Genomic DNA, 19,197 nt, shown 5'->3' with positions numbered 1-19,197 from the left:
CAGTAAAAACGTCCAGATTAAAAACGACATTTTGTTTTGTTTACTTTTGTGAGTTTATTGGCATTTTCCCGCGTGTGAATTCTAACCAATCAATAAGCAGTTTATGAAATATGTTCAACAACATCTGGCCAACGAGAGATGTGGATTTTGTCAGATGACTGCATTTTGGTTCGTTTCAACTGGTTCGGACCAAAGCCAGCAGTGTGGTGTGAAACGACCCGAAGACGGCAGAAAATGCAACAATGTATCATTTATTGCCCTTGGTCCGGACCAAATGAAGCAAACTACAGATGTGAAAGCACCCTTAAGATGCACTCATGAGAAGAGGACGTGTGTTTACTTGATGATGACCGAAATGGTCTTTAACACCCAGCAGGCATAAGACATCACCATGACGTCAGAATGATATTGTACCCCAATGTTGTGGGGATGTTGCATTTTGTTTAGAACTGAAAATCAGGTTGACAACAGAACCCAGCGTCAGGCCGATGTCAATCTCCAATGTCCAACCTAAAGTCAACCAAATATCAACATCTGATTACAGCTGTTACAGCTTGACAATGTGTGGAAGTTACAACTATGACGTCTATCAGACGTTTGATTTTGGTTGCCATACCTGACGAATAAATGTCAGTATTGATCATCAATGTGACTGTAGTTTAAGATGTTGGCTCGATGTGCGACTTTCTAACGCAACCTAAAATAAAGCAAATATTAACGTCATTTGACATCGTTATTAGGCGTCAAAATAATGTTGTCGTTAGACACTGGCTAGACTTGAATTTTGTTCACCTGACATCATAACCTACATTTAACCTATTAACGTCTTATCATATTGTTTGCCTGCTGGGCAATAACTAAATGCACTACAGAATGTTACGTTTACACACATCCACAAATTACATGTAAATACATCAGCTTTTAACAGCGTAATACTCGCTTCTATTGAGTCATTTTGAAAGGGCTTCTTTTTACTCATACTTTGAGTAATATTTACAACAGATACTTTTACTGTTCTCGCACTACATTTTTAAGCAAGTAGTTTCCACCACTGTATTTAACCTATTATTTTTATGCATTAGTCAAGTTGCATGTTAGTTTGCTATGTGAAGATAAATAAATAGTTTATTTTTGGCATGCTGATTTATGTGAAATCGTGAATATAGTCTCTATAATCACCTTGCAGTTTAGAAGTTATAGCATTTTTTTGCTTTGAGTAGGCTGTTCATAAAATCATTCAAACTTTGATGACGTTTTTAAAATAAAATCATTCGTTCACTGTAAAAAAAACTATTTTAAATATTTATATTTATCGGCCTATATATATCGGTTATCGGCCACCAAATCGGAAGAGTTATCGGTTATCGATATCGTTGAAATCCTACTTTTTATACTAAAGTTGTTTTTGTTTTTTGTCTGATTTTTTTTACTGAAAATTGAGACACTTTTCCTTTCCATAAGTACAAATAATGATGTTATTTGTTCTTACAAATCTCTTAGACTTATACCAGGTCAGTAGATATTGGAAGAAATCAGGTAGAACTCGAAATACTTGTCTAACTAAATTGATATTTAAACTTCTATACCTCACTTGGGTATATTGTACTCTTCCAATGTTGACAGCCTTTTCTCATTTTATATTTCACAGTTTTAAACATTTGATTTGATTCATTCATCATTTTAACTTTCAGCTTTTCATAGTCTCTCATTTCCATTTTAAGCTCTCTCTTTTTTTTTGTCTGGATTTGGTTTTTATCTTCAGGGATTTTCAGACTGGGTATTTTAAGGCGACCGTGTCAGGCAGATTAATTTAGTCACTGCCTGCTTGCATAATATTCTCACTCTCATTAAACAACTACCTCTGTTTTCACACATTCGATTTGCATGTGAAATTCAAACTATTGAACTGAAAGGCAGCCCTCCACCTCTCCAGCCACAGACTACTCGAACTAGTGCCTTATATAAAAGCTTGTCTTTAGTAGATATAAGTACATTAGTAGTGAAGTAGCGCAATGACCTTCTAAGAGGGGCCACAGACCTAGTTTGCAACTAGACGTTATTGTCATTTCCATATTGAGGCAAGAGCGGAAATCCTCACAGAGTAGTAATGAGTGTTTTTGATAAAGCCCTGTAGCCTTTTCTTTCTGCAGCAGAAATGGTTTGCTATCGTGGATGGCAGGATTGGAAAGCTGTAGTGTATCATGAATTTTTCATAGACGAACGTGTTAAAAGCGATGATGCGCTGAACGTAAATAGCTGGCCATGAATCTAAGGAGTGCCCTTTTTCCTGGTGACAGATTCTGTTTGGAGGAAGTAGATTGTTTGCTTCTTTTGTCGTAATAAACAGGGAGTTTGACTGAACAGCTTAACAATGGTGCGACATTAGCAGCACTGAAGAGAACTGCAGATTGGCAAGGGGAAAGCAATGTTTCCAGCACCACTTATCAGTTTTGAATGTGGAGTTACTGTCTGTAGAAATTGTTGCGCAAAAGACCGTTTACCCAAATGTAGGGCTGGGTGATTCATTTGTGGCAGTTGTAGGCTAATGGTTAGAGATTTGTAATTGAAAGATTGTAGGTACAACTCCCAGTCCTGGCAGGAATGTAAGATGGGAGGCATAAATGAACCGGACTCTCTCCATCTTCGATGCCTAGCTGAGCTGCCCCTGAGCAAGGCACCTAACCTCTAATTGCTCCCTGGATGCTGGAAGCAATAGATGCCTACTGTGTGTGTGAGCGCTCTCACGCACTCAAAATGTGTGTGTGCAAACACTCATAAATATATCTGCAACCAAGTCAATGGATGAAACATCACTCCATTCATCAGAAACATTCTCCTCTGATTCATCACTGACGCCAGAGTACAATTTTCAACAACTTTTATCACACGAGAACTTTGTTTTGCCCGTTTTCTTTGCCATTTTCACCTCCAACCAATGTGAACTCTCTTGCGACACTCTTTACACAGGAACGCACCAGTCACTAAGGCGCTTTACAAACAGACTTCTGTGCTGGGTAGGTTGAATTTTCCTACTAAAGCTGCATATTAATCTTTTCAGATGCTTGTTGGCTATCAGATAAGGCAGCGGTTTTCAAAGTCCTTTGTAACTGGATTGATCTATTGACCGTCAAAGCGAGGACGGAACCAGTTCTTATGCTATGCGCTCCTTGGATGTTGACGACTATTGACACTTATTAGAAGCAACTATTGGTTCAAATGATACGTTAATCAAAAGGGTAAAAGGGTCAGCGGCCATCTTCCTTTCAAAATAGTAGTAATGTTTATATGTAAAAAGACGCAACACTACCGAATACATCATGGATAGATTTGATTGCTCTGGCAACTAGTTTGAAATGATAGCGGTGCATTCCTTGGATGTTTATTGGCATATTAATAGGTTGTGGACTTAATATTTACTCAATTGGATGGGGTCGACCCGTTTCAGTGTAAATACACCCTGTTTGGTAAAATGTTATAGATCTGTGGAAAGACAGGAGGCATAAAATGTGAGTTTGTTCAGTTTTTTTATTGTTTCTGCGGTTATCTGCAGTTTGAAAAATACACAAATTGTGTCTGCTATGTTTATTGTGTCTTAACCACTTAAACTCTGCGGACCCAGTAGCAGGTCCGTGACGTCATCGACTTTCGCTTTCAGATTTAAAGGGCTAGCGTTGCACCAGACCCCCGTAAGTGGTGTCGTTTGAAAGTGTAGAATCTATATTTTATGCACATATGCGTCACTTTGGTTTTTATTCTACTGTATGAAAGTTATTTACACTTAAATACACAGTATTTTGGATACCCGAGCTAGGTATTTTACGTTGTTCATTTTCATATTTTTTTATATGACACATGTACAAGTTATAGCTCAAATGAAGGCTCTTGCCGGTGCTCATACAGTTCTAGCATTCTTTTTACTGAATTATATTCACATATCAAACAGTTGTTGAATGAATTGTGGGTTTTCCATGGTGCAGAAATGTAAACAATACATTCATGATCAATAAGCAGCCCCAGATAGCACAGACAGCTGTCATCTCTTACCTTATGCTGTGCCCTTCAGGGCCATTCTCCTCTGTTTTTGAGGTGATGTGCATAAGTAAAAGGGTTTTCTTTACAATGATACGAAATATTTGCATTTACACCTCTATATGTGGATTTGGGAAGCTTTTAAATTTGGGTAGGCAAAATCCAGGCGGAAATCCCCAAATAGCAGCAGATGGTTGTAATATTTTTAATCACAAGAATCTCAGCTTTTAAAGGATATATGACATGTTAAGTCTTTTTGTGGGAAGCCGTTATATCGTCACCTTGGAATTATATGGTTTTATCTGCGTTCTGAATGATTTTGAGATATTGAGCTTCAAAGATGTGGCATTGCATACAACTGACAATATGAGTGTAACATTTGTTTTTGTTTTTTTTTTATAAACTGTCTTTAAAATGTAAAGAACTTATGAAAAAAATATTTTCATAAATCATAATTTGAATAAGTTGTCATTTAATTAGAATGTCAATAATTAAATTTTGACAAAAATGCCAGATAGAACCTTAAAATTCTAAGCTGACGATATTTTACAATTTTTCCCAATAAACATGCTATGTAACGCAGGCGATACATCAGAACGGCAACGAGTAAAAGTAAGGACCGAGGGTAAAACCATACTTTACTAGGCTCATTTAACTTTCACTTCATCGAATTGAAATCGCAAATGCTTGCACATTTTCTCAAGGAAACATGATGTGATATGGTGTAAATTCCCTCCGAAGACCAGAGGGCGCTCTCTCAAAAACCCACAAACCTGTTCAAATACACGTAAAGAAACCCAGGCAATCCCCTAGAGAAAATAGCGGTTGCTGAATAAACAGAAGATTTAACTGCTTTCATTGATTCAAGATTTATTTCCAACATTTGACTTGTTATGAGGGAAGTGTGGAGGTGTTTTACCTCCAAACGTTCTTCATGTTACGTCGTAGTTTCACACACTGCTTTTACATTCAGCCGAAGTTCATTGAGATCTGACACAAACCGCTGTCCTAATCACACAATGATTATCTCGATGTTATCGTCGACCGATTAAATCAAGTTTAAAGGGCACCTATGACGAAAATCATCTTTTGTAAGCTGTTTGGACAGAACTGTGTGTAGGTATAAACAAGTCTCTTTTTTTTTAAATTTCTGACATTAAAATAGGACTCAAATAAAAATAGACCCATAATAAAATAGGACCCACAATAATGTGATGCGGTGATGATACTGAAATGTGTAAAAACGTCCATTTCCTGCGAACATTTGAGCGCTATTGAGCACGTTCGTAAACAGTGCTAATTTGCCATTGTGTTCATGTGCTCAACGGAAATGAAAGTGATTGGGCGTGAAAGTCATCGGTTCACGGAATTCACCGCTGTTTACTGAGTGAACACAGATACAGGGAAACTGGAGCTTTTTAAAGTCAGGTTGATCAGCTGGTTTGTCTATGAGTTGACATATGAGTGATCCGCTGATGAATCGCGGCTTTAAAATGCTCCAGTGTCCCTGTATCTGTGGTTACACGCAGTGAACAGTGGTGAGTTCGGTTAACTGATGACCTTCCCGGCCAATCACAGTCGTTTCTGTTGAGCACGTGAACACTACGGCAAAACAGTGACGTTTAAGAACGTGCTACAATATTAGACAGAAATGGACGTTTTTAAAATTCCAGTATTGATTAGTACCGAATTCCTGTATCGTGACAAACCTAAATGGCGTAGAATATTGTGCTTTGAAAAAGTATTACCATAATCAATGTATTTTGTGACACCGCAATATATAAACGATTGAACATGATATGAAACAATAGACTTTTTATCTTGTCCATACAATATATGTATCGCTGTATTGCACAGCCCTATTGACATTGAAAGGTTACATCTGGACTTCATTATTTTGTCCCACAGCCTTTGATAATTGCCCTCTCATTATGTTACTTTAATGACAGCCACTCTTGCCAGAATACCCAATGACTGTGGTTATTCCTGCGACGCTGCAGAGGAGACGTCATCATGACAGTTTGCAGTCTCATCCCTCCTATCATATTGTGACTGGGAGAAATGGTGGCTTTAATCAGTTCGGTTCTGCTCTAAAAGCGTCCTGTTGTTCCGATTCCCCTCTTTTTTTTTAGGCTCCAGAATGGAAATTTCAGATGTAACGGCAGTCGATAAGAGCCTGGCAGCATATTCAAGGAGAGACAAACGGGCAGATTCTCTCGTATCTATTTATTCTCTCTCTGCCTTAACAAATTTCTTGCATAGAGATAATCAGTAGAGCAGGCTGACTGCCTCTGCAGCTCAGCGGTGATGATTTTCAGACTGCCGCTGTAAGCCCACTGAATCTCCCCGGCTCTTTCATGGTGGTTGGGCTGTAATTTTGTCATGTACGTGTGCTGAATGCTGATGCGCTCCGGTCGAACTTTCTCTCAGCGGCTACTCGCAACAACAGCAGCAACTCCAGTCATTTTCAGTCGGCTAATACAAGTGTTATTGGCTTCTCCTCAGCTGAAGATAGAAAAGCCCTCTGTGGCTACATCGCAAGCATGTTGCAATCTCTGTTCACTTTTACTGTGAAGAACCATGCAAGATGGCTAGCTTAGCATTCGGTTGATTTGATTGTCAGGGGTGTCACTAGGCGTGCAACGGTACAAACTATTTACAGTTTAGTATTGGCCCGTTTCCACTGAGTGGTACGGTACGGTTCGAAAAGCCTTTATGGCTGTTTCCACTGTCAAAAGGTGTACGGTACCTTACCACTTTTTCGACACCCATGCAAAGGGTACTGTTTTGGTATGCCCAAATTATGAGTATCTGAAATGTTTCAGCATAACAAAAATGTTTTAGTATGGTTTCAATTTTTACTTAAGTGAGACAAGTGTGGTGCTAATCGACAAGAGAAGGTACCAATAAAAGATCCATACACCATACTAATCAAGCAATACAACTGTCTATTGCTGGTACATACAGCTGATATCAATTATAATAATAATAATAATAATCATGATATTCATCAACCATATTCAATAATAAGTAATAAAAATTCATAAAAGGTGTTATGAAGAACTGGGTTGCACTGGTAACTGTTACGGTGCCAATCGTCTCAGTATGTATATTAACACTATTAATGTCCAATAACCATGAAAGAAAAAAAACACAGACGTACTAAATTGTAGGTGTTTACTCAATTAGGATATATTAATCCTCAAATAACAATATTATTTAAATGAAACAAAAACATACATCAAAAGAGCGTAGGCCTGTGCAAATAATAATGAAATAAAGGTTCACAATAGGATGTAAAGAATAATGCTGATTGCTTACAAATCAATAGTAAAGAAAACTATTATAAAAAGTTCTTTCTACACGTTCAGATACCAGGAGGTTGAAGGAGGCTGGTCTTTTAGCTACTGTCATACTGTACTACATACTGTTAGCTACTGTAAATTCATTTAGAGATATCTGCAAATATTTTTCAATGGAAGTCAATGGAGGAATATGACTAGTCATAATATATTTGCAGATATCTCCAATCTGAATTCGTACTAGTACAATTGTAATTGCAGATATCTCTAATTGTCATTCTGACTAGTCGAATTAAAATTATGAATAGTCAAAATATAATTAGAGATATCTCTAAATATATTTATGGATAGTCAGAACAAGGTTTAAATGCTAAAACGGCTTACCATACGCTCTCACCCAGTAGCACAGTGGAGATTTCTCTAGTTATGTCCTTTCAGTCGTTTGTCATGCATTGACATGCAGTCAGATATTTCGCCAAACAGTCCTTAGGGATGCGGTGACATGCAGTCAGATATTTCGCCGAACAGATCCGCCACTTTTTGCGCTCATAAACGATCATAAAGCTCTCGTGCTGCAGGAATGAGGAGGTCTGCTGAAGGCGCGCAGCTGGCGTGCTGTGAGGAGTTTGCGTCTTTAATAAACTACAGCAGTTTGCGTTCACTGAACAGTAAGAATGATTAAAAAATCCATATGAAACAACCCCTTAAAAGTCATGTCTCGCTTTCAGTTTTGGGCTTTGGCGCGTTTTGCACTCACACACAAGCGTACTGCGCCAAAGCCCAAGTGATCCGCGCTCAGGCACACCTTTTTCAACCGGGCCAGGGCCGGCCAAGTGAACCGTGCTTGAGCCCAATTCAGCGCACTCACACTTCTCTAACGATCCGGGAAACGGGCCGGGGCACGGTACAGATGGCATAGTGTGAGTAGGCCCTCAGTGTGCGAATGAGACCGAATGCTGACCTTGTGCTTATGCGTGTGCGCATGTTGCACACACACATAAGCACCCAGTCTTTCGCGCTTTTGGTATATGATGCAATAATCGTTTATCTCGATTAATGGTTTTTCATAATCGTTAGAAGCCGAAATCGAAATCGCATGGTCGACCCGAGCTCAAAATCTGCTGTGCCCTGTTGTTGTTTTATGAGCCCGTCTAAATGTGCGAGCGGTTTCGCTTTGTTTAAAGAGCTCGCGGTCTTGTGTATACTTGAAATAACAAACTACTTGAGCTCATATTAATAACCTGCTTGTGATCATTGAAGCGATTTGATATCTGATCCTGTCAGAAAAGAACAAACGCGAGAGTGAATCGCGAAAAAAACAAAAGGGAAGTCGGAAAAAACAGCAGCAAATGATGCGTCTGCAGCCTAAACATGAACAGACTGCCATTTTTAACTATTATCATCACTATTATCATCACCAATCTCCAGTTCGGATAGTTTGTTTTTATAATTATCTGGTGTGATTTCATGTTAGCAGTATCTTTAGAAATGTATTTATCAGGAAAAATGGTGATGTAATCAAATCTTCACCTTCATAATAACTCAAACTAATGTGCATCCTCGTCTCTTCACAGCCTGATAAACCGAATGCTTCAAAGGGATCCAAAGAGGCGAGCATCGCTGGAGGAGATCGAGAGCCACGCGTGGCTTCAAGGGGTGGATCCATCTCCAGCCACCAAATACAACACTCCTCTGGTGTCTCATAAGAATCTGTCTGAAGAGGAACACAACAGCATCATCCAGCGCATGGTCCTGGGAGATATCGCAGATAGAGAAGCCATCGTCGAGTAAGGAATTGTTGTAGTATTGCGATCCAGATTTATGAAACAGATTTCTGATGCCCTAGGGCCAATGTTTTGCAGATACAATAGCTTTTTGTTATTTTTTTATATTACTTGAGCAAGACTTTACTGAAATTAAAGAAAGGGTCTTCAGATTTACAGTTGAAATCAGAATTATTAGCCCCCTGTATATTTTTCTCTCCAAATTCTGTTTAACGGAAGGAATATTTTTTTATATTTCTAAACATAAGTTTTAATAACTCATTTCTAATAACTGATTTCTTTTATCTTTGCCTTGAAGACAGTACACAATATTTTACTTGATATTTTACCAGATACTAGTATTCAGCTTTTAAGTGCAATTTAGAGGCTTAACTGGGTTAATTCAGTTAACTAGGGCATACCTGTCAACATTGGGGTGTGAAAATAAGGGATATGCCCACCATAATAAGGGATCCCCCCCTCCCTCCTTAAAGGGCCATGAAACCCCCTTTTTTCAGCAGGATGTTTTCACACCTCTACTTTGGAAAAAGTCAGAAAAGTGGGCGTGTCCAGCTCTGTTTAGGGGGGAGTGTCGGAGGAACTAAAGTGGGATGGTGTGGGAGTGTCTATTTGGATGCGCGAGTTTCAGAGTCAAAACACACACACACACACACACAAACACGGGAGAAAATCCTACACGAGGTTAAAGTATGGTTGTAGTGCTAACATGTTTACACTCGGTGCAATAGTTAACTTAGTTCGATACGAACAAACTGAAAAAAACAAAGAGCACTGGTCGCTCACTTACCAAATCTGTAGAGACAGGACAATCACCAGCAACTAGAGCCGCGTCTTTATTAAGAGAAGACTACAAGCGAATCCGGATCTCAGCGTTTGCAGATGAGAACAGCTCTCAGGTAAACAATAATCCTCCTTAGACACGTAAGTTATTGTTGTCGAGCGTCGCGTACTCTGTTAATCCACACGTGACTCTGAGCTCTCACTGAGAGAAAATGAAAACAAAACTTAACTGCAGCAAACTATAAAAGCAACACTTCACGCTTGTTTTGCCAACACAATGTGGCGTCTCTGTCGTCTAACACTATGACAGTAATGAATATTAATGAAGTTGCACAATAGAGCGCGCTGATTGGTTTGAACCAAGCCTTACTCATGCATTAATGCATCACACTGTAAGACGTAATAAGACATACTCTGGCACAGACGTCCAGTCTGCACACTGAAATATATGCTATTATGTCATGACCATGACGCAGCATTAAAAATTTGTTTCAAACCGAAAGTACGAATTTGCTTGAAATAACGCAAAAACAACCAAGTTACACTTTCTTAGCGAAATATAAGTGAATGTGCGAAATATAAAAAATGTGTTTTGGTGTTTTGTGACCCTTTTAAAAAAAATACCCAAATTACTAAAGTTTATTTGGAGCTGTTTCATTGTAAATAAACAGTTAAATAGTCAGTAATATGTTTTAAAATTATTATTAACAAAAGAAAAATAAATATATAGATTAGCAGCAAATACATTAGCAAACAGTTCAGCTTATTGAAATTAATAGCTATTATGACATGGAATCAAGCTATCAAATCTCATTAGCCATTTCTCCACTGTATAACTTATACATTCTGATTAAAGAGCAAAGAATGAATCTCATTTATTAAGATTTTTATTACATTAAATAACAGGTGTCACTTTAAAAATGCACACATCTAATGTTATAATAAAAGCATTCGACTGCTTTCCTTACATTTTATGCTCATTTAAGACGAAATTAGTTGTGTTTGAAAAAAAAAAAACACCATCGGTATCCTAATATGTTTTTATAATTATTAATTATCTTTGTATGTCTGTTTAAACACGCACCCGAAAGCCAGACTTTTTTTCTCTCTGCTTCAAATCGCGTGTATAGAATCCGTTTGGGAAACAGCATCTGTTTATCACTGTGGTGCACGTCAGCTGACAGTCATGCACCATTATATGACAGTTTTGAGGATTGTATAGGATGGGCGACGGCACCTGTAATCAAAAGGAAATGGAATCACGCTGTTTTTATTATTTATTTATAAGTGTTTTCATTCCTAAACAAAGCGAAAGCACAGAAGACTCACGTTTTAGAGCATGGGGCGACCCCTGGTGGTTCGGCGGTATGGGTTGCGTATAAAGAGGCTCGGCTGTTTAGATAAGAACTGAAAATACGAGAAAATATTTTTACGGGATGATCGCGGGATAGAACAGTAAAATACGAGAGAATCCCGGGAAAAACAGGAGGGTTGACAGGTATGAACTAGGGTAGTTGGACAAGTTATTGTATAGCGATAGTTTGTTCTGTAGACTATCGAGAAAGAAATATAGCTTGAAAGGTCATGAAACCTTCCTCTTTCAGTTTAAATCTACCTCCGAATATTTTCAAAAGATGCATCATGATGAGCGTGAAGCACTGCGAGCAGAGGGAGGACTGAGCATGGCTGGCAGAGCAGGGGAGAAAGAGGGTGGCGAACAACTGTTGTCAGTTAGCTCACAAAATGAGACAGAAACCGTGAGGAGACCCATGAATTTTATAGTTTACAAAGTTAAAATGCAAAGAAATAAACAGTAGTTTAATGTCCTGCTACATATGTTATGCGTAATTTCATATACAGATAACCACAATTTATATCATTATAAAGATAAGTGTGTTTATATAAACACTATAAATGAGGACTTCTCTCCTCCTAAATCCCCAGGTCTGAATGTAGACACCGTGGACAGCAGTGTAGCAGGTCTCTTGCCCTGTCTATTCCAACCGCTAACCCTGCCGGTAATCTGGAGGGTTTTAAACATAGGCGAACACAGCAGCACGGATAGGCGATGTGTAAATGGTAATAAACTCAACTAATAAAGACAGTCCGCCATTCTTCGTACTGATCTCCCAACAAAAATGCTTGCTGCAGACAAACAGCTTTGCTGTGTCGGCCCTGACAGCATCGCGGGAAAAAACATGCAACAAACCCCGTGGATCATGGAAACCGCATGTGGAGTCCGTGGACGAGGTCTCACCCAGTCATTGGGTCTCACAGCTTGGCAGGTCTGCCTTGCCTTCAGAAAGCACATGCTCTCATGAATAATTAAGAAGTCGGGTCTTCTTATAGGATAAGAAAACTTCACTATGAATAACAATGAGAAACTGACACATCATTTTGATCCCGTCCTAAAAATCATTTTAAACCCGGAAGCTGAAATTAGCTGACAAAAGCTCAAAATTATCCAGTTTTCCTCACAATTAAAGCTAAAAGGTGCTAACGTTGTCCTAACTAATTCTCAACACATACAAATCTGTTAAAATCTCAAAAAAAGTTCTCGAGGGTTTCATGAACCTTTAGGAGGGCTAAAAATATTGGCATTAAAATGGTTTTTAAAAAAATGCTTTTAATTTAGTCGAAATAAAACAAATAAAACTTCTGTAGAAAAAAGAATATAGCAGGAAATACTGTGAAACATTTCTTGCTCTGTTAAACATCATTTGGGAAATCCGAAATCAATCAAAGAGTGCTCAGGGGTAGCTTAATTAATGTATCAATGCTCTTTGGGTAAGGGATTCATCTAAATAAACAGCAAAAGAAAGTCCAAGACACTCGAAAAATTAGAAAAAATATTAAAAAGCCTTTACTGACATGTTTATTCCGTAAAACTGCCTACTTGTTTCGGCAAACACTTTTGTAAGATTGTGCTGCTGTACAGTCTTGTAGAAAGTATCATGCTGGGTGACATCATAAAGCACCCATCAGTCTTTGCTTCATGTCTTTGATCGCGCTCCACAGCAGCTGAGTAACCCCACTATGAGAAACTGCAGTCGATTCACCTTAAATGGACCCTCATAATGGTGTGCTGACTGATTGCATTAAAATACAGACTTCTATTTTAAGGTCAATATTATAAGTCATTTTGAAATAGGATTTTAAAAATATATTTTATAAATAAAATGTATATACAAAAAACTGCTTTTATTCTACCCGAAGGAAAACAAATTTAACTTTCTCTACAAGAAAGAATATTGTAGGAAATACTGTGAAAAATCTGTTAAACATCATTTGTGAAAATCTGAAATCAAACAAAAAGTACTCAGGGTTAGCCTAATTAATGTATCGGTGCTTTTTGGATAAGGGATTCATCTAAGGGAAAAGGCTATTGATTCCTTAAGACTGTTCTTACGCGTTTTAGCAAACACTTGCCTTCATCCAGGTAACCATCGTAATCGTTAATGAAAGCAAGTGTTTGCCGAAACGCGTAGGCACAGTTTTAAGGAATAGCCATGTCAAACAAAGGCTTTTTAATTTTTTTTTTCAAAATTTTCGAGTGCCTTGGACTTTATTTTGCTGATCATTTTAGAAATATTGGAAAAAGAAAAGAAAATTCACAGACTAGTATTTTTGGCTTATGTAATCAGATTTAAGATTTTGGTGTAAAAGGTTTCCAATCTCTTTGCTGGAAGCTAGATGGGACAATTGTAGAAGTCAACATGAGTTAATGCAGTTTACAACTCTCGAATAATATTTCTTAGCCAAAATCTTAGGCCTGAGAAATACTTTACATATGTCAAAAATGAAAACTTCGAAGCAAGTTTATTCCACACATTTTCGCATTGACTAAAACATGTCAAGATGCAGTTAATTATGCAGCACAGTTATGCTATGAATTCTTACATTTTTCAGCATTGCAACAAAGGGCACTAAAGCATAAAAATGTGAATAGAATTATAACTTGAATACAGTAAACTGAGAGCTTAATAATGATGTATAAAGGATATTGTAAGGTTAGTGATGCATTTACATTTCAGAAACTCTTAGACCCCTAAATAAATACACATTTTTGATTAAAGCTATGATTTTAGTACAGTACACCTCTCGCAGATCTCTCTTTTAAATGAATTTTTTCTATAGGATGCTTAACAATATTATATTTAATATGCATATACCATAGATTAGTCAGTGCCAAAGTTAAACCCGAAACTAATCTAACAAAATACTTTAAGATTCGGGTGCAAAAATACATGTATAATCATTTAATCTGAACTTTTAAACAACTCTATTTCTTGTTTTGATTTAATCACCGACCTTAGGAGATTTTGACTGAATTAAACATTTGGTTTAAGGTTAAAAGTTTTGGATGAGGTTAAATTTATTTCAATATATCAGTAAAATGTGTAACACTGCAATCTTTAATCTCAAACTTAATGTTTCATATTGCTGTCTTGTGACCATGTAGGCTATTGTAAAATAAAATGATTTTATTATTAGCAGGGTACAAAAAGAAGTTCATCCCACTGTCACAAAGCCAATATAGTAAGCACGAAGCCAATATAGTAAGACTCTGCTGTACAGTCTTGTAGAAAGAATCATGCTGGGTGACAGTATAAAGCCGCCATCAGTCTTTGCTTTATGTCTTTATATCGCGCTCCCCGGCAGCTGAGGAACCCCACTATGAGAAACTGCAGTCGATTCACCTTAAAGAGACCCTCACGATGGTGTACCGGCTGATTGCATTAAAATAGAGATTTCATATTTCAAAATGTTCTCGATTCACAAACAAAAAAAGTTAGTTAACTCAAAACAGAAGCTCATGTTAAATCCTTACGCCCCATTCATACGGGGCGTCAACGCTTCCCATTCACTTTGAATGGGTGAGGTCAGGCGTTGCTGAACAGCATTGTGAATCCGTCAGCCAATCAAATCTCTGTATGCAAATACACCAGCTAGACAGTGGCCTATTGCTGACAGAATTTTATTGGCTGACGCTGCTATGAAGACGCCTTCAGTCAAGCGTTGACGCTGAAGCCCCGTGTAAATGGGGCGTTAGTGTATATGTACAGTATATAAAGTGCTGAACCAATCAATGAGCACGGGTCATACAAAGAGAACAAAACTAATTAGTTTAGAAATGAAGTTAGATGTAATGAAATGAAATGATGGGGCTAAAAAGCATTGAACACATGAAGAAAGGGAGGTGTAAAAAGGCATGGAAAGCTCAGACAGCAGCTGAAATATCTTAGTAGTTTTTTGAAATTCTGCCCCTTCTCAATGTAGATTAATATTAGCTGCTTTAGTCCAAACATATACATTACTAGATGATGAAGACACCAAAATGGTGGACTTATCAGCAAGACAATTATCCAAAACAGCCAAGGAAACTCTCAATTGGTTTCAGAACAAATGATGTTTGCCCTGTTCATGTTTTTTTAATAAATCTACAAGGCTGTTCAATACTTATAAGGGTTTAATTTGTATACTTTTCAGCAATTAGAACATAATTCTAATACAATTTAAATGATGTAATAATTTTTTTTAAGTAACATACCCAACACTGTTGGTGTGATATTAACTCATTTTTTAAACTTGCCTGTAATCCCTTAAGAAGCAATGTAGTCTATCCTAACATGTCCAGACTCACCGTCTCGAAAAGTTGGACGGCGATAGTCCCACCTGCAGTGTGCTTTCTGAGATTCTTCATAGTTATTTTAGTTTCAGGTATTCAAAATGTAGGGCACTACTCAAGACCTTTTGAACATGGCTCTCTAGTTAGAATCCTGGAGTTCTACAAGCTACCAAAACCTAAACAGCTGTTTCTCTCTCACACACTGCCTGTATCCCCTCCTCACTTGTCCGTTCACTTTTCTTTACCGCCCCCCCCCAGAGCCCTGGAGACAAACAAGTACAACCACATCACTGCTACTTACTTCTTGTTGGCTGAACGGATCCTGAGGGAAAAGCAGGAGAAAGAGGTGCAACCTCGTTCTTCCAGTCCCAGCAACATCAAGGCCCAATTCAGGTACTTCCATTTCTCCTCTGCAACTCCATTTAATGTTACTTATGCCGAGTTCAGACTGCATGATTTTCAAAGTAATCGTGTCACGGATGTTTTCATACTGCATGACTGTCTGAGCTAGCGTTTTGTCACTGCTTTGTTTAAACTGCAAGATCGATCACCGACAAAGGGGTTTCACACTGCGTGACTTTACAATAGGGAGATATGCTAACAACTTTGTCCAAACTACATCCCACAACCAAAAACACATGGTATATATTTTGATATTACCTACATAATGAGAAAGAAGCCTTTAATGAGGTAGAAAATGGACATATTTGCTCATTTGGCTTTTCAGGGGAATTAGCAATTTCTCCTTAACTTTTTGTTTTGACCCAGTTGTGGTATTGCTAAAATGACACGTCAAACAGACACGGGTGCTCCTGCCAAATTTACACTAGTTTTTCCCTAATTTCGTGAGGCCAAATAATCTGAAAATAAGCACTTTTAACTTCTCCCCCAAGCTCCAGCTGACTTGCAGATACCCACACTTGTGGATGCTTCTCTCTCGTTGGCTGTATGTAATCGCTAATGTTATTTTTAGTCAAAACTCATTCGCACAGCATGATCAGAGAAAGCCTGGTGATTTGATGACATATCCCACGGGCCTCGGCGACTCATCAGCGTTTTTCTCAGATCGCGTCTTTGAAACTTCATACTGTGTGATTGTGACTCGCGTGAACGAGCACAGTTTTGCCTGTGATTTCAGGTATTTGTCTGCAATTTCTCCAAACCTGTCAGCGAGTCAAAATCGGGGCTAAGATCATGCAGTCTGAACTCGGCATTAGTTCCTTATTGTATTGTTAAAAGGATAGTTCACCCCAAATAAACATTTTGTTATTAATTACTCACCCTCATGTCAATTTAACCCCATGAAATATTCGTTCATCTTTGGAACACAAGTTAAGATATTTTAGATGAATTTCTAGAGCTCCCTCATCCTCCATAGACAGCAATGGTCACCAGAAAAGGAACCAAAAACATTGTTGAAACATTCAATGTGATTTCAGTCAATCCATACAATCCATGCACAACCTACGGTTTTATCTGTTGTCTCTCTCTTTTGGTAGTACCCAATTTCAACGTGAGATTTGGAAACCAGATCTAAATTTAGCGGGAAATGTTGGGCTGGGGTGAAGCAGTGGCGCAGTAGGTAGTGCTGTCGCCTCACAGCAAGAAGGTCATTCGAGCCTCGTCTGAGTTGGCGTTTCTGTGTGGAGTTTGCATGTTCTCCCTCCGTTTGCTTGGGTATCCTCCGGGTGTTCCGGTTTCCCGGTTTGTGGTACAGGTGAATTGGGTAGCATAAATTGTCCATATTGTGTGACTGTGTCTGTGAGAATGTGTGTGTGTATGTTTCCCAGAGATGAGTTGCGGCTGGAAGGGCATCCGCTGCGTAAAAACTTGCTGGTTAAGTTTATGGTTCATTCCGCTGTGGTGACCCCGGAATAATAAAGGGACTAAGCCGACATAGAGAATGAATGAATGAATGTTAGGCTGGGTAAAAAATTATTCTAAGCAGGCAGCGGGTGAACAAAGACTAAATAAACAGCAGGAACAGTCGGGTGCGGAATAAAACCTTACGGGAGCAGGACTAAAAAAATTGTCCTGTGCAGACCTCTACTTCCAAGAATGTTTTGTTTATCCTAAAAAACGACTTTGCTCATCTTTGATTTTTGCATCTGGTTATGGCGCACATTCACCCTGCATTTTTGGTACAACATATTGCGAATGTGCACCCTATTCTGACACGGAAGATTGCTTGCATATGAACCACTGAAGTCACATTGACTGTTTTTGGTTCCGTTTTAGGACTTTGAACGTTTTGATGTCACTGTTTATTGAAGAGAGAGCTCTAGGATTTCATCTAAAATATCTAAATTCATCTTACGAAGATGATCAAAGGATTCAGGGGGATTGGAACATCATGAGAGGAGTAATTATTAATATAATTTTGTTATGAACTAAGATTTAAGTCCTCCTGGGTTACCCAGGCCAACAGGCAAAATGGAAACTGAGTTGTTTTAGTCACTTATGTACCCGTTCCCCAAAATTGATTTTGCATTCTATTTTGACATGGCACATTTTTTTTTTCTTTGTAGCAGGATGTAAAATAAATTGGTGGAGTAAATGAGATTTGGATTTCGTTTGGTGCAGATTCTCATGGTCTTTTAGTTAGATTTATATTTCTCGAAAGGTCAGACTGAATCCTGTTGTGCTAGTGAACCTTTAGGAATGCAGGTGCATGGTTACATGGTAACAAAACAAATAGAATGTAAAAACGTAACATTTGCATATTGATACTGGTAACGAACTTGTATTGTTTGGTACCAGACAACCATGTAATTTACAGTACATACTCTCCCAATAGGGTACAGCTTTAATTAGTCTTTGAAAAAGTCATTCTTTACAGTTTGAATACATGTTTTTGTTGAATGTTCAAATATATTTCAAATCAGTTTACAAGTGTACACAGACAGGTTAACTGCAGGTTTGTTGTCTCTCATGAGGTTTCTGTGCTCAGAGAGGGGCAGGATTCATTGTAAGAGGTTTTGAGAGGTCAGATCTGCTGAATGTCAGGATCCCTGTCTGTTCTGTGTGTGGACAGCCGGCACATCCTCTGAGCACCGCACCGGGTGACAAATGTGTTTAAAAGAAATTGTTTTGGATTGACCTAGAAAAGCAGTGAGGCTGTGGATGCTTTTTGATAGGAGCAGGGAGTGGAAGAAATGAGAGGATGTAGTGGGGAAGATGTAAGGGAAAGAGTCCTCAGGATGCAATCAGGATCTTAAGAGGGTGACATGTGTTTTTGTGGGAATAAGAATCTAATAACAAACTGAGCCTCTCAGATTCTTTACAGAATTGTGTAATTTGACTATAACCTTAGGTAAACCGATTCACTGTTTTAGTTCTCGTTTATTAGTACACCCTTTATAAACAGAAAGATTTTAAAGGTTAAATGTACATGGAATAGTAATTATTGATCTTAATGGAGAATATAGTTTAGTAGACTATGAATTCTGTCTAGAAGAACATTGTTTCAGTATATGAGGTTAAATCTTGAAGCTATGCTGTGATTTTTCACATGTTGACAGCATTATTTGCTACAGCTTTTTTAGGCAATTTTAGAAATTCTCATTTCTCAATGATGAAGAGATATGGAGATGTTTAAAGTTCTTTCTCAGCCAGCCTGTAAATATGACAATAGTTTCATAAACCAGACTTGGTCTAAGTTTATTATGTTGTC

General features: G+C 38.2%; 1 protein-coding gene across 1 annotated transcript in view; it reads left to right on the top strand.

Annotated features, from left to right (window-relative positions):
• snrka (SNF related kinase a) overlaps positions 1-19,197 on the top strand; it is an 86,218-nt gene that overhangs the window by 62,241 nt on the left and 4,780 nt on the right. Inside the window, 2 exon segments of the mRNA NM_001193327.2 lie at positions 8,906-9,118; positions 15,783-15,917. Of these exon segments, the coding sequence (NP_001180256.1) occupies positions 8,906-9,118; positions 15,783-15,917 (348 nt within the window).

Source organism: Danio rerio, chromosome 16 (assembly GCF_049306965.1).
Source record: "Danio rerio strain Tuebingen ecotype United States chromosome 16, GRCz12tu, whole genome shotgun sequence".
NCBI lineage: Eukaryota > Metazoa > Chordata > Actinopteri > Cypriniformes > Danionidae > Danio > Danio rerio.
This window is presented reverse-complemented; position numbering and strand designations above follow the sequence as displayed.